The sequence below is a fragment of the Ahaetulla prasina genome, chromosome 1 (assembly GCF_028640845.1).
Source record: "Ahaetulla prasina isolate Xishuangbanna chromosome 1, ASM2864084v1, whole genome shotgun sequence".
Lineage (NCBI taxonomy): Eukaryota > Metazoa > Chordata > Lepidosauria > Squamata > Colubridae > Ahaetulla > Ahaetulla prasina.
In genome coordinates, this window is record NC_080539.1 from 340,276,911 (window position 1) to 340,293,060 (window position 16,150).

The window sequence follows — 16,150 nt, forward strand, 5'->3', positions numbered from 1 at the left end:
TATAAGGCTAAATATTTAAATAGCATGGATAGGAAAAAATGTAAAATGGTTCTATTTTTATAATATAAATATATGATATTTAGTGTGCATTTTATTTTATAAATAATCATAGCTCTTAGCATTTTCAGGATGCAACATTGTATTTTTTTCTTGTTTGCTGAAGTTGCTATATTTTCATGAGTTCAGTATCCTATGGCAGAACTCTTTATCAGTCAATGTAAACCATAGAATTTAGGATTTTTTAAACCTTCCAAGATATCTTAAGTTCTGAAAAAATAGTTTTGAAGATCTTTCATGCTCACATACTATCTTAGAAACATATTCTTTTTAATTGCTCATTTCCTAAAACAAGCCCGATAAAAAAAATCTGATAGTACAGTTGGCTAATAAAGAATGATTTGACTGAAAATATGTTCTTCAGATAACCACAGTTTGAGAACATAAGCAAATGCCTCCAATTTTATGCTTGTGGCAGAAAAAGGTACTTTTATTTGGAGCTTTTTGGATTCCTCTTTAAGGAACTGAATCAGGTACTGATAAAGCTATGAAATGCTCTTGTTGCATGTTGGAATAAAGCCTATCTAGTTAATTGAAAGTGTGCTGAATAATCTTGAAATTCAGTTAAGATCCTAAAATTAATTTTAGGTAAACAATACCAGTCTGTTTTTTATTTTGGGTTACCATGCATTTTGTTCATTCGGAGTTTGTATTTTTAAATGACTGATTGCACAGTTTAGAACTGTATATAAACTCTTTCTGTTCTCTTTCCTATGCAGGGACGAACTAATTGTCTGACAGATTCAAGAGCTAAGAGTGTCAGTCACACTGATTTGGCCCACTGAGGTTCTGGAACAGATGCTAGCTAAAAATGTTCGTATGAATCATGAAGCACTGAGATTCACAGGTTTTGGGGATCCCCATTATGATCTTTTTAGCACTTTTTAGGTTAAAGACATAACAGAATGGACTATTTCTAGGCTCTCTTAAAATAACTGGCATTTTAAAGAATCCTAGAGTTAGCAATTAGCTTCTTTCTGAAGCATGCTGAGTTTATTGCATTGTTACTAGCAATTTGGAGTTGTGTTACAAATAGCTGTATAGCAGTATTCATAAGCAGAGGAAAATATGTCCGCAAAATAGAAAACGAACTGAAGTACAAAAAGTCCAAAAGCTTTCCTCAATGTGCTGTTTTAAAACTGTTACAGGAGCATCCATTATTAACTATGTGTACATTTGCTAGAATGAGATTTACATTAAGTTCATTGCTGTAAGGAATAAGGACTTTGTACACATTATAGATTACAGATATGAAAATTGTCATGTAGTTTATGACATTCATTCATTCAGAAGACAAGATACTGGCTAATTGGAACGGAATAACTGACACCTCTTGAAAATGACACTAGCCAATTACTTGTGGCTTTCTTCAGTCTAAAAATTAATGAAAGTGGTGGTTTACTTTAATATGGAAGAGAAAAGCAGAATAAACTAAACCGATTAGGTTTTCAGTCTTTTCCCACAAAACGCTCCTTTTTTTCCTCAGTCCAGAATTATAAATACGTACTGCCTCTTGAATCTGACTTCTATTTCAGTTTGGAGTGAGAAAGGGGAAAAATAAATACTGTACTGTGAAGTTGTGGCTTGCAAGAGGATCTCATAAGAAATTTGTCAAGATAAAAAAAACACCTATTACTGGCAACTTTTTCAATCTTCCATTGGTTTATTACTCGTCTGGGTGATAGTCTTTCTCTTCTCAGGGGACTAGATAAGAAAGGATGTTTATCTGTTTCCATTTTACAATACTATTATTTGCAAGCAGGAAGTAGGAAATGTGTGCCAGTCATGATTGTATACCAAGAAAATTAAATCTCTGGCCAGAAGGAATAACCAAGCTAAATTAATTTTGCTTACTTTCTTGCAGTACAATCAATGTTAATGTGAACTGCAGAGGTTAAAGCACTAAAAGGAATGTATTCTAATTTTACAAAAATTACATGCAACAAGATTTTTGGTAGCTACATCAGTCCAGTTTTTAAATGAAAACTGAGATCTGGTCAGTACTGCTGACTATGTAGAGGTTTTGTGAGAACATTGCATATCATTTGTAAATCTCAGTGAATTATACTTGCTGGTTCATAGTGGAGTTGGTTATATTGTTCTTAACCATCTTAGTTAAATTCTAAAATTCTAAACTGATTTTGGAAAGCAAATATAAAGAAACCAAAAAGCTGAAGTAAGATACAATGACTACATTTTTAAGTTGTTGTATTTGGCATTCCTGTCTGAAAAGGCTTTACATTACATTGGTGGTATATTCTAATACAATTTTAGTCTGTTACTCAAGGTGGACTATAAATATGCCTTATTCAATATATTTTTGAGAATAAGAGCATAAAATTTAACATTCTTTGGAATGAAGTGGTTAGATTATTAAAATAATATTAGTCTCCCTTATTTTTAACATTTTTTTCCATTTTTAGTTTCTTAAGGAGAAAAAGATAAATAAAATATTCTGAATGGTAACATGATTGTCAGTTACATTGTACTTTGTGTTTAATAACATTTTGTTTCAAATTAATATTCTTATTTAGCTTCATATTGTTATAAAATTACCTCTTGCATGCATACAGCTTAAATGAAAGTTGAAAATATATGCTGCCAAAAAGTTGAAGGGGGGCAGCCCTTTAATGCCATCTTATTTTGATCTTATAACAAAGTATAGTAGTATATTTAGAGGAATGAACCATAACAGCCGTCTCTTCATTTGGTGGGACTAAAATTTTGAACTGTCCAGTAGAATTTATGAATATTGTTACTTTATGTCCTCCAGATGAGATGAAATAAATTCTCAGAATTCTCAGGTCATCTAGAATTAAAATTCTGGAAATTATAGGAAGATCTATTTTTAGAAGAAAAATCTAGTATGTCATATATTATGAATAAGCAAATGACCTAAAATATTAATATTCTCACATGGGAAATAAATATTTGTGGCTAATCTAAATGACGCTGCTAAATTTGGTTCTTACTCATCTGACTAGCTTGTCTTGCTTATTATGGGTCTATCTGTGAATAAAAAATGAGAGAAAAAATTTACCTGATACTTTTCTTTGAAGCAGTTTACTCAGTACATTTGATTAGAAAACTGGATATACCCAAACCTATGGCTGGGCCATGTGGTGCGATGGGCAGTTGTGATAAGCTATCACTCTACTGATACACTATTAAGGAAATTATAGTATAGTGTATCTTATCTTCTGCAATGCTACAGAAACAGTTATCATATATTTCCAGTTCATGTTACAGTTTAGCCTTTCACTAATTTAAGTGAGTATTGTGGAAAAATAAATCACATACCATTCATTTCATTAGAATCTTGTATTTGGTGCAGAAATAACTTTTGTTTGTGCATCTGAAGAACTGAGTCCTCACCAGCAAAACCTCCTATTATAAAGGGTTTTTTTCCACTCTCAGAAGTAGCTTAAGCAACAATCTGTGTTTTTTATAATCTCTAAACACAATTCCTTCCCTACCAAGTACGCTTCTTTACAATAAATTATTTAATCCTGTCTTAGAAATGTATCCGTGGAAACAACAGGGCCATCCAATTAAGTCCACAACTGTCAGTGAATCCCTTTTAGACCTCATAACTGTAATCTGAAAAATAAGTTTGAGATATCCAAGTGAAACAAAGGGACGGTAGCATGGGCAGTAGTTATGTGGGTTCTTCCTGTTAGGAAAATTGCCATTTCTCACAGCTCTGGGGGTTTTAAGTAAAACAGGAGTGAACTGAAAGCTCAGTTGCAATATTAATCTATCTGACATCTGCACATTAAGTGTCTTGGCAGCAGCATTATTCAGATAGATTTTTTCTCTTTAGTTTTTTCTTTAATTTTAAAATAGTATAAGTGATGGTGATAATCTAAATTGCCCATTACATTATATATTTTCTTAGACAATACTGTTCATTAGTAACCAAGTCATAATTTTATTTGTCTTATAAAATAAATAAAAGAAGTTGCAATATTAAATAGAGTTTACTTAAGCTACATCTTTAATAGATGTCCCTACATCCATTTAGGATGCTCAAGAATATAGTTGAAGAAAATGCTTCATGGAAAACAATTCAGATGTTTACTACAGATATCCCTCTTTGCAAGCAGGAATGCTTTTTAGATTTAACAATGTTAAATCAGAAGTTTTATGTTAAACTAGTAATTCCACTGATTATAGAGAATTAAGTATCTTTATTATATATATTTCTGAAACAGATTGTGTAGTGTTTTACTGAATTTGTTTACAATGTTGAAATACACCAATTTGTTAACAAGGTGAATTTTCCCACTGAACTCTGCTACTATGAAATCTGCTGAAGTACAAAATACATACTTGTAACATAAATTCATGTAAAAAATATTTTACCAGAACTTGTTTATATTTTGCTGAAGTTATGAATATTCCCTTTTAAAAATATGAACTTTATTTCATTATTGTATATCTCAAAATTAAATCAGAAAAAATGTTACTTTTAAAAACACATTACTGTAATATGTAATCCGTGTGTAATTATCAATGTGCAGTTCTGTGGCTTCAAATAGTAAATTAAATAGTTTTTGTACTCTGTATGTATGACTTACTGCAAAACTGGATGTAACTAATGGCATTTCATCTGTGCACTTTATGTATGGCAGCACTGATGGGGCTATTGTGTAATGGCAGGATATTCAGCTAAACTGCTGAAATGGAGTAATTCACATACCCTTTCGAAACTCGATTCAGAGCACTTAAGGATACCATAATCAGAAAAATCAACAAAGTAGCCGTTTAAAAAAGGAAATAAATTGTATAGGTAGTCCTCTACTTAAAACAGTTCATTTAATGACAATTCAAAGTTACAAAGCATTGTTTTTTACACAGCCATAGCAGCATCCCCATGGTCATGTAATCAAAATTCAGACTTGTTGCAACTGACTCTCATTTATGATGGTTGTAGTGTCTTAGGGGTCATGTGATTACCTTTTACGATCTTCTGGCAAGCAAAGTCCATGGGGAAGCCAGATTCATTTAACAACCGTGTTACTAACTTAACAACTGCAGTGATTCACTTAACAACTGTGGCAGGAAAGGGCGTTAATGGGACAAAATTCACTTAACTGTCTCCCTTAGCAACAGAAAATTTGGATTGTAAGTTGAGGACTACCTGTAGTTCTAAATCAGAGGTGTCAAACTTGTGGCCCGCAGGCCAGATGCATCACATGCTGGCTCCGCCCCCACCCAGTTTAGCAAAGCGAAAAAATCTCCATATGTCGCATGTCGTCGCCATGATGTCGTGAGTTTGACACCTCTGTTCTAAATAGTATAGTTTTAACACTGGAAAATATTAAAATGGAAATAGGCTAAATCAATCGTGTAGATTTGATTCTCCATATTTTATTTTTAAAAATTGCATTTACTCTTTAAAACAACTGTTCTAATGAGGAATTTTATTCTTACAGGAAGAAATAATGCATGATCAATTTATCTGCAAAACTAAAAAATTGGCTCTTTTAAAAGTCACAAAGTCTGTTTTTTTAATTAGAAAAGCATATTTTAAATTTGCCACAACAATTTCCTTAATCTATTTTGATTCTTAAATGGATGTTAGCGCAAAAATATTTGCCTTGGGCTAAAGAAGACTTTCTTCAGAAGTTTATAGCATGGTGTCTCTTTTGTTTTAATCTGTTACAGATTTGTGAAGTGTTTGTTTCATTTTTAAAGCTTTCTTGTTACTCTCAAAGTGTAAAAATAAAGAATCAAACAGAGCTACATAAATGTGATTTCTTTATTAAAGGGGTGGAAATGTTCTGTGCATGAAATGTTTAGTTAGTCCTCAACACTGGTTGCTTAGCAACCATTGGAAGTTCCAACAGACCGAGGGGGGGTACACTTCAATCCAAATTTGAAGTTCCAAAATTGTGCTCCCCCCACAGCCACGCAACTGCACTTTGCACACGCAAAATCAGGCCATCTGTACAGCCATTTGCAGTGTTGTGTGATCACGTTTTACGAAATTTTGCCGAAAACCAGCATTTACTTCTGGGTTTTGGCAAAACCATACCTGTAGTGAATCATTGGTTCACTTAACAATCACCGCATTTGCTTAATAACTGCCACAAAAAAGATATTAAAAGCGGTGATTTGCTTTATGGCCATCATGAGTTACAACATAGCAACCAGCTATGAATTCTGGGAGTTGGAAGTCCAAACATCTTAAAACACTGTCTTAGAAAATAACTATGTTCACAGAATATTGTCTCCTTGTTCTTTCAAACCATTTTTGTAATTTCACCCCATTATCTCATAGAATCCACCCCACTACTATATATACATATGCTGCTATATCCAATCCATTACTTTGCATAATTCTCTACAGATGGCTTCATCCCCAACTTCTGTGTACCTAAAAAACAACCTGTGCTTCAAGATTATTATGTAAAGATTCACATTCAAATGAATGTTTGGGGAATTTATGAAATAAATTTATCCTACAAATGTACAATTGTGAGTAATGTTCTCCATGGAGAACAAGTCTTTTCCTTAAAAATGTAGCATTAAATTGGGAGAGGGTGGTATTGTCTTAAATACCCTGAAGAATATTGCCTTGGAAATAAGGACGTGTTTTTGTTTAATTTGAACTGTTTATTTTATCTTCAGGTCATCACTCTGTGAAGTTGTTATGGTATTTCTAGTAAGCTAGAAACTTAAGATAACGTGATGAGACACGGGATTAAATATTTTTCAGGAAAACAATCCAGCCAAAGTCAAGTGTATTTTATTATTTTGGAAAATTTCTAAACATATACTCAACTTTTAATAAGCCTGTAAAGTAAGTAAACATAGTTTATATTAGGAAAGCTGAATGTTTGCATTGAAAACTTAAATAACCTTCATCTTTAGTTATTTAACCAAATCGTCATCTAAATTTTTGTAGTAAAATAACAGAATTCTGCAGTCTGCTTAAAATGGAATCTAATAAAAGTTGTATCGCTTAAATCTTCCAGTCATGATGGAGACAAAACACTCCCACCAGATATTTTCCAGACATAATTAAAAAAAGATTTGGTATAAATGAAAATCTTAAGCTTCTCCATTGCTGTTGTGGTACTCAACATTTGTTCACAGTATGTTAAAATGTTATTACTATCATCTATTTTAGTATTTACCTAGCGTTTTGATAATCACTTTTACAGGTAATCATGATTTAAAGTATATGCAAATTGCTAAATGGCATTAAAAGCTTTAAGTTTAAAGAAAAGCTTAATTAATAGTGTATAGATTATTAGGAAAGAAATAAGTTTCATGTATTCCTATAGAAAAAATTTATTGGCAGGGCAAATATTTTGTTTGGACAAATAAAGAGTCCAGGATTTCCTATCCTTGAATAAAGTGTGGCCACAAGAAGCTGCTATATTTTAATAGAGTAATTTCATAATTTACTAGAAAGCATGCAATATGCTAACCAAAACTTTGTGATCTGAAGATGTTTTAATGAATAAGATCAACTAGGCTAAATATTATTTGAACAGGACTTCCTCCAATAATGGGAAGATTTGTATTTGTATTTCTAGACACAAAATACAAGTAAAGGAATACTCTGTTTAATCATCCATAAATTGCATTCAGAAGCTTCTTCAGGCAACTGCAGAAATCAATAACAGCATTTAGGAAAAACATATTCCAAAATATGATGTTGGAGAAAGTGTATAACAAACTTAAGTATATAAGCAAAATATTTGACAATGATACGAGAATAAGTGAAGTTTAATCAACAGACTGTCTCTGCTCATCCCATGAAATTGAACAAGGGTATGTATGGATATTTCAAGTCCTTCTAATGAAATAGTGTCATCTATTTAGAAAGTTTGTCTTCTATGTACAACATCAGTCCTATGGAATTTCATTCCCATCAGATTTTGATTATCCCAACTATGTTGGCTTTCCATCAGACCTTGACAAGTTGTTTTTCTCCCAGACACTGAGCCAATGCTGAATAAGCTCATTCTGAAATGACTTTTAATTTGAATCGGTTGGGATTTGGCCTTAATTAACCTCTACTGTGAAGGGTTTTTAAAAAGTTTTTAGCCTATAAGCTCCCCAGAAGTTGCAAGTTGGGCAGCCACATGAATCATTTAAATAAATAGTAAATAAATATGGACATTTAAGTCTCATTAGCCATTCCCCTAAGATAGGGGACATGAGGACTTTATCTAGTAAGTTTTATCTCTTGGGGTTCTTGTGTATTTTTATATTTTTAGAAATTTAGAAAATCAAATTATTTTTTCCCGTGTAGAGACTGCAATGGAAGTTACCTATATTTACATTTAATGCACAGGCAGAATATAAATATTTCTTCATAAGTTAAAAGAGCAAAAAAGTTAAAAAAAGACATTTTCAGCTTTGTCATCTTAAAGGGAAACATGGGACCCAACTAAATCTCCCCAGGAAAAGAATTCCCCAGCCATGCTAGTAAGCTGCATCACACCATTAATAGTCTACCCTGATTTTAAAAGAGTACAGCATGTTTAAATGGATCTCTTAAGTTATTAATTCAGCCTAAGCACTGTTAGTGCAGCATGTTAATCCTGTGTTAAATACACGTAAATGTAATTGCCAACAGCAAATAATTTCCTTTCTAGAAATACAGTTTAACCTTCAAAGGTTTTTCAGTTCAAAATTATTTTATCAGATGTTTGTAATATATCTATTTTATACTGCTATAGGGGATTCTTTTATTGTTGATTTTGTTATTCTATTTTTTGTAGTTTAAACTGGAGTTCAGATTATTGTTTGCTATCATTCTGAGAGCACAGTCCAGATCAAATAATACAAGAATTCTACTGAGCAGGCACTTTGCTGAGCATAAGGATAATGCAATAAATAGGATGATACAATAGCAGGAACAAATTGAGGATTTTTAATATATTAACTCCATTTTATACTGAAAAATGATTAAAAAATACTGCTTTATGTTTTTTCATAATCATGACTGATTTTCCTGATTCCTTTTACACCTTCCAAATTTACAGTATAATAGCAAAAATGCTGGGGCAAATGAGGCGCAAAAATAATTCTTAACATTCGGAGCTCACTTTTACTATAGAGTGTTTCTCCACCAGTCAGTGCTTGGTTTACAGTACGACACACCATCAATCTCATCAACAGCTGATTAGACCAAGTTATTCCCAGTGCTGGAACAACAGTCCTGGCTGAGCAGCTGAAACACAAAGCCTACAGTTACAAAATATTCTTCTCAATTTGAACTAGGGAGAAGCAAGCTTGTTTTTTAAGTTGATTTCTTGGGCTAGGCTCATGGAAACCCTTTTTACCAAATTGCATTTGCAATAAAAGAAAACTCATTAAACACAGAGGAAATAAATAGTATTCATTTAACTATTGCATTTAAATTCCATTGTTAAATCTATTTTTTATTGTTCCAGAAGTGTGCAGCTCCCCACAGCCCAAAATTTACATAATCCTGGGATAGATGAATTAATGATATGGTTTGATCTAAGGCAGGGCTGTCAAACTCATAGCCCGCAGGCCAGATGCATCATGCGCTGGCCATGCCCATGCCCGGTTTTGTGAAGGAAAAATGTCCTGATACGTCACATGACGATGCAAGTTTGATACCCCTTATCTAAGGCAATTTTGTTGCACTCTTTAAAGATTAATGCACTAGTCCATTTCATGTTTATAAGAGTGATCTGTCCTAGCAAATGTTATAACATAATCACATTAAGTTGAAATATATTCCATTGCATTATATTAACCTGTGAAGACATGCTGTCTATTGAAAACTTATTTTAACTAAGAAGAAGGTTCTGTTCGAAAGAGGTGTGATTGGTTACAGCCTCACTCATCACAGTTACTGTTTCAATGAAGCAGAATCCATCTAAAATACAATTTTACACCTTGTGTTTGGGGCTAGTCATAGAATCCAATAGCAATTCTTACATCATTCCAACTCAAAATGAGTTATTCTAGGTAGGGTTAGAAGAACCCAGTATCAACACTACCGCACACATACAACGTACATGAGATATGTGTTTAGATCTCTTTCTCTCACTTTGTGTGTATGTGTGTGTGCACATGTTCGCACACACATGTGCTTACTGAATTTCTTTTTCCACTCACCTTTGAATATTCCAAACAGCATCTTCCCTCTCATTCATTGCATCAGTTACCTAGAATATGAAAAAGAAATCAAGAAAAAATGTACATTCAATGCTTTGTCAGAATGTAGTAATAGGAAAGAAAGAAATAATTTTACTTCAAATTATTTATTTCAAATAAAATACTTTGGCTAAACATAGTTAATTAACCAACCTTAATTCCGGTGAGACACAGAATTTTACTTGCGAACATTCCATTCTTAACTATGAATTTCATTTAAGTGTTTAAATCAAGGTCCAGTCAAATGTTAAAAATCAGTTAGATGCGTATAGCTGTCCTGAAATTAGCGGGATGTTGTTTAGGCTAAGCAAACACTGCTATCTTACCTGATTAATGCATATTATGGGGGTATGGAACCTGCAGCTTAATCTGTGAAGTTTTGCCCCAAATCTCTGTAAATATTTAGCTTTGGAGAGAGAATCTGTAGCACTGAATTCACATCTGAACAAGGCAGCAATGGAGTCAATAATGATTAGCCGCACCATTCCTCTTGAGAGCAGCAAGCTAAGTCTTTTAGTAATGCATTCATGGAAAGTGTCCTGTAATAAGGAAATACAGCAGGATGTGTGTCAAGTACAGCAGTTGTAAAAAAATCTGTGCTCCAGTGGATGCACAGTAATTACTACAGTAGCTAGAGTAATCCTTATTCCAAGCTTTTGTACTGGTTTGCAATGCCAGCAAACAGCAAATTGTATACTCAATCCATCAAAGCTTTACTGAGTCAGGAAGCTGAGTGAGAATTACAGCAATGTTGCAAATCTATGCACATTATCTTGAGACTAAGTCCCAATTAACCCTTCTGAATGTATAATAGGATTACATTAAGATTTTTACAACAGGATTATTGGTATGGCTCCTCATTCTAAAACAATCTCTTCCTAGAATAAATATCCTTTTTTCCATGCTTGGAAATATGATTATTCAAAGCTTCTTTCTGCCAAAGCGGACTAGCATTTTTCTAACCAATGATATTTTTCCAGGGTTTCCGACAGGGGTCCTGCCTAATGTCACCATCAGCCCTGAAAGAAATACCAACAGGAAAGGATTAACTGTGGCCAGCACAAATTGATTTAAGTCTTCTAAAAAAAATTACCCCACTCCAAACTGAAATATATCCTACTAACTGCAGAGCTCTGCTGCATTACTACCAGTGCAACCCACAAGCTGGTATAGAATGAATCTGCTTTTCTCTGCACAATTTTTATTTTGTGTTCCCGATGGAGCATCAAACTGGGAAGGAAGGATATAGCTGACAAATCATTCCACTGAAAAACCAAATGCAGGACAAATATACTGGAAAGCAAGTTCTTATCAATACATTAATGCATTCGTTTACCCTTCTGGCTACTGTTCTAGTAAGCTGAAACAACCTCCCTCTCCAATGACCCATTCGCTATTAATATTTAGGAAGGTGGCTAAAGGGGAGTTATTCAAAAGCACTTTTCATGTTTACATGTCACTAGAAGATGCTATGTCAATATCATCCTGGATAAATTAATACATTACCTTATGATTTTTATCTTGTGTTTTATGTTTTATACTGTACACTGCCAGGAATCTATATAGAGTATCAAGTAAGTATGGAGGTCTGACCAAAAAGCTGGTTTAAAAAGGTGCATTTACAAAGGTTAATGCAGGGGTGAAATGCTACCGGATCGGACCGGATCTGGCGAGTAGGTAGCGGAGTTTGGTTCTGATTCGCCGATCCAGTAGCAATCGCTGGATGGCCACACCCCCGAACCAGTCCACGGCCCGCAGTCCAGCCTTCGCAACACCGGAACACCGGGAAGGCAGCTCGCTACCTGCTCACCCTCGGGTCAGGGGCCGGGGCCCATTCCCCGAGGCCCCGGAGCCGCTGCCTTTCCCAACCGGGTCAGGGAATTCCCCGACTCTGGCCTTTCCCCAGAGCCACCGCCCGCTCTTCCTTCGCCCACTTGCTGCCCACTTGCTGCCTGTTCCCCCTTCACCTTTGGTCAGGGCCCAGGGATACCTCATTCCCCTGAGACCCCGGAACCACCCCCTGCTTGCTGCCTGCCTCAACCGGGTTGGGAAATGCATCATTCCCCGACACCAGCCTTGTCCCGGAGCCGCCGCCCACTCTTCCTTCGCCACGCAGCATATACTTACTTTCTTCCAGTGGCTGGCTGCCAGGAAAGGCAAGAGTTCAAAAGTTAGAGTCCCTCTCCTTGAATCTGCTGTCGCCATTGCTGCGTTTTCCATGCACCGACTGCGCAAGCGCACACCCGTTTATTTCATTTATTTATCAGTGGCAGGTTGGGTGTGCGCTTACGCAGCCAGCGCATAGAACAAGGTGGCATATTCAAGGAGAGGAACTCCGGTAACTTTTGGATGCTTGCCTTTCCCGGCAGCCAGCCGCTGGAAGAAAGTAAGTATATGCCGCGTGGCAAAGGAAGAGCGGGTGGCGGCTCCGGGACAAGGCTGGTGTCGGGGAATGGTGCATTCCCCGACCCAGTTGAGGAAGTGGTGAGCAGGGGGCGACTCCGGGGCCTCAGGGAATGGGGCGTCCCTGGGCCCTGGCCCCTGACCAAAGGCGAAGGGCGAGCAGGCGGCGAGCGGATGGTGAGTGGGCAGCAGCTCTGGAGAAAGGCCGGAGTTGGGGAATGGTACATTCCCCAACCCCGTTGAGGCAGGTGGCGGCTCCGGGGCCTAGGTGAAGGGAGAACAGGTGGCGAGGGAAAGGGAAAAGATTTTTTTCCCCCTACTGGGTTCTGTGGGCGTGGCTTGATGGGGGGGGTTGTGACAGTGGGCATGGCTGTGAGTGACATTGAGTTGGTCATGCCCACTCAGTCACAGGACACACCCACCCACCAAGCCACACCCACAGAGTAGGTAGCAAAAAAAATTAGATTTCAACCCTGGGTTAATGTGTAGTAAAAGCTCCAGGAAACGCTAGGGAAAAGAGTGTATTGTTCACTGATGTTGTATTTGTGATAAACATCTAACTTTAAAAAAAAACATGGCCTTTTCATTTTTTCCCAGCTTTGTAGCAGCAATGGCCATAAGAGGAATTTGTATTTTCTTCTGTTTAACCAAGTAATGTGTTCCATGTGTACACACACATTTTCTCACCAGGGACTAATCAGGATATATACATCTGCACTGCCCATCTCTGTTTGCGTCAGATGTCTAATTAGGATAGATCCATGGGAGTTGCCTCTGGATACAAATTTCTGTTCTTCCTTCATACTGTATCTGTTTGGCTTTCAATATGTTTGTGCATCAAAAAGCATAGGCCAAACGGCAAACATGCTGCCTTAGGTCATGTGATCAAGAGAGAAGGGAGGGGTTTAGAATAGAGGAGTGGTGGCATGCTGAACCGTCGCCAATCTGCTCCTCCCAATGGATGGATTGAGGTGTTTTTTTCTTGCAGCCATTTTCTAAATATTTTTTATTTCTTTTTTTCAGCTTCTCCTACCTACCACATCAAATATGGTTATATTATGTTCTGTTTAAGGGAATTATCCTGCTGACAGACGGATAGCCATCATTTTGAGGCCTTTTAGGAAATGACTTTCTAATATGCCATAGGGTTGGAAAGAATTTGATGTACATTTTTCTCTTGGGCATTCCACTTTTGTTTTCCTTTCCTTAAAAAAAATTAAAAACAATGTTAAGCAAAAGGTATCCTGTGCAATTCCAGTGTATTTTGTCACAAAGGAAACACTGAATATGCCAGAGGAAAAACAAGCAACTGATTAAGCCAGACCAATTTCTCTTTAAAATCGGTACAATGCAATGCAATGCCTAGTTGGAAAGATTCTCTACGCCTGCAGCATAATAATCAAATGCCAATCAATTCCCTTCTCTGCCAATTTTGAAACAGCAAATGAAGTCTCCCCTGTCCTTGATTCTCTTTTTATCTCACTTACTCCCTTCTAGTTGAATTTGTCCTCGTTGAGGGCAATGATGCCACACCCTTGTCTCCAGAGTACAAGTTTGTGGAGGCCTGCAGACTGGTTTGATCACAGCCCACAATTTAATGGACAAACTATTTTAAGATCAGAGGTATGCTAGAGAACAAAATGCAAATTAACATTAATTAGTGAGGCAGACTATAATTTGCATTCTATGCCAAAATTAAAATTCAAGGCAGTAATAATATTTTAAGACAATATATTATAAAAACAGGCAGCGAATGATTCTGACTTGGGATTTATTATTGATGGATTAAAATCTGCTTTTATTCAAACTGATACTTTTAGTTTTCTCTCAATAGCAAGATGGGTTGGACAGGAAACCCCAAAAAAAGTTCTTTAAAAATCTTTATAATTCAGTTGACTTAGTGCAAAAAAGTAGGCACATAACAGCACTGCTCTAGCTTCTGAGAGCCTTTCAACTTCGCCAGCATAGTTTCATAGTTCTGAGAACAAAAACTTACCTTTTCATTATAAAATAGAAGAAAAATGAACACACATTTTTCAGAAGTTCTGTACTGTTTTTTGCAGGACTGAAGTTCAAACCTGACCTGTTGAATGTGTTCTATATGTTAAGGTTTTTTTAATGAGACCATTTTTAATATTTTTCATAGTTTAATGGATGTTCTATGTGCGTTGTTTGCAGTATTTTAGCTTATATTGAGAAAATTTGAGGGGGAAAGGCTAACTATTTATTTTGTAAAAACAAATAACCTCTTTTTTCTGTAGAGATTTGCTGAGAAATGGCATCTATGGAAACAGCACTATAAAATCGATGTTAAGTGTGAGTAATTGTCACTTTGATTTACAAAATGCATATTCTACATTGGAATGTAGCATCACAGCTCTTTTTCAGCTGCATAGATTGAATGTAATCTTTTGAAGCACTGACAGCCAGATAAAATACTCACCAGATCTGCTGCATGCTCAACAAATATTCTGTTTCCAAATTTTATCTTCTGCATCACCTCAGATGGAACATCACTCCTCAATTTTGGCAGCTGCTCAATCAATTGCTGCAGGCGTTTATTAGGAAAAACATCTTCTGTGCAAATATAAACTGCACCTGTAATGAAGGCCAAGCCATCTGAAATTACTGGCTTCTCTTTGTGGCAGTTGGTTGGAACACACACAAAACACACATACACACAGAGGGAAGGGATAATAATTTCCTTTTTTAAAAATTCGTTTATATGGCAACCCATTTTATAACTGCAACTGTGGATGGCTAACAAAATAAAAACTCAGTAAAAGCAAAGTAATACCAATAGCAAAACCCAGTATAAATAGATCATACAGAATGTTTGTTGAGGACAGCAATATGCAATATAGTAAAAACCACACACTGCCTTAACCTCATGACCCCCATTCCAGGAAAACAGTCACATTTTAAGGTTACCTGGAATACCAGCAAGGTCTTGCTGGATCCTAGGAATTATGATGTTCCAAATGGCAAGCACTGCAACCAAAAATGCCCATTTCCAAAGCTGCAGTGGATACTAGTACAGATATTCATCAACTTACAACAGTTCATTTAGCGACCGTTTGAAGTTACAATGGCACTGATAAAAGTGACTTGTCACCGCTTTTCACACGACCATTGGAACATCATCCCCGTAATCACGTGATCAAAATTCAGATGCTTGGCAACTGACTCATGACAGTTGCAGTGTCCTGGGATCATATGATTACCTGTTGAAACCTTCTGACAAGCAAAGTCAATGGGGAAGCTAGATTCGCTTAACAACTGTGTTGCTAATTTAACAACCACAGTAATTCACTAAACAACTATGGCATGAAAGGTCGTGAAATGGGTCAAAAATCACAAATATCTCATTTAGCAATAGGAATTTTGGGCTCAATTGTGGTTGTAAATTGAGGATTATCTGTAAAGAAAGACCTGAGCTCATAAGCCGAACCATACTTGCAAATGAAATGTTTGATTCAACCCTAGCAACCATAAAGAATGGAATGGAATGGAATAGAATAGAATAAGAATAGAC

General features: G+C 35.9%; 2 protein-coding genes across 14 annotated transcripts in view; one reads left to right on the forward strand and one right to left on the reverse strand.

The window, feature by feature from the left end:
- Nucleotides 1-6,830, forward strand: part of KLC1 (kinesin light chain 1) — a 45,383-nt gene extending 38,553 nt beyond the window's left edge. For 7 of the 12 annotated variants that reach the window (XM_058162791.1, XM_058162796.1, XM_058162800.1 and 4 more), the window contains one exon: nt 777-5,801. In XM_058162791.1, the coding sequence (XP_058018774.1) occupies nt 777-842 (66 nt within the window). In that variant the 3' untranslated portion in view covers nt 843-5,801. Of the gene's footprint in view, nt 1-776; nt 5,802-6,343; nt 6,368-6,693 lie in introns of those variants that run through there. The other 5 variants (XR_009152686.1, XM_058162794.1, XM_058162798.1 and 2 more) reach the window with 3 other exon arrangements.
- Nucleotides 1-16,150, reverse strand: part of XRCC3 (X-ray repair cross complementing 3) — a 31,058-nt gene that overhangs the window by 6,023 nt on the left and 8,885 nt on the right. The window contains exons 5-8 of one of the 2 annotated variants that reach the window (XM_058162805.1): nt 15,059-15,213; nt 10,539-10,751; nt 10,174-10,223; nt 9,129-9,253 (exon numbers count right to left, since the gene is read on the reverse strand). In XM_058162805.1, coding sequence (XP_058018788.1) covers nt 9,129-9,253; nt 10,174-10,223; nt 10,539-10,751; nt 15,059-15,213 — 543 coding nt within the window. Of the gene's footprint in view, nt 1-6,795; nt 9,254-10,173; nt 10,224-10,538; nt 10,752-15,058; nt 15,214-16,150 lie in introns of those variants that run through there. The other variant, XM_058162804.1, reaches the window with a different exon arrangement.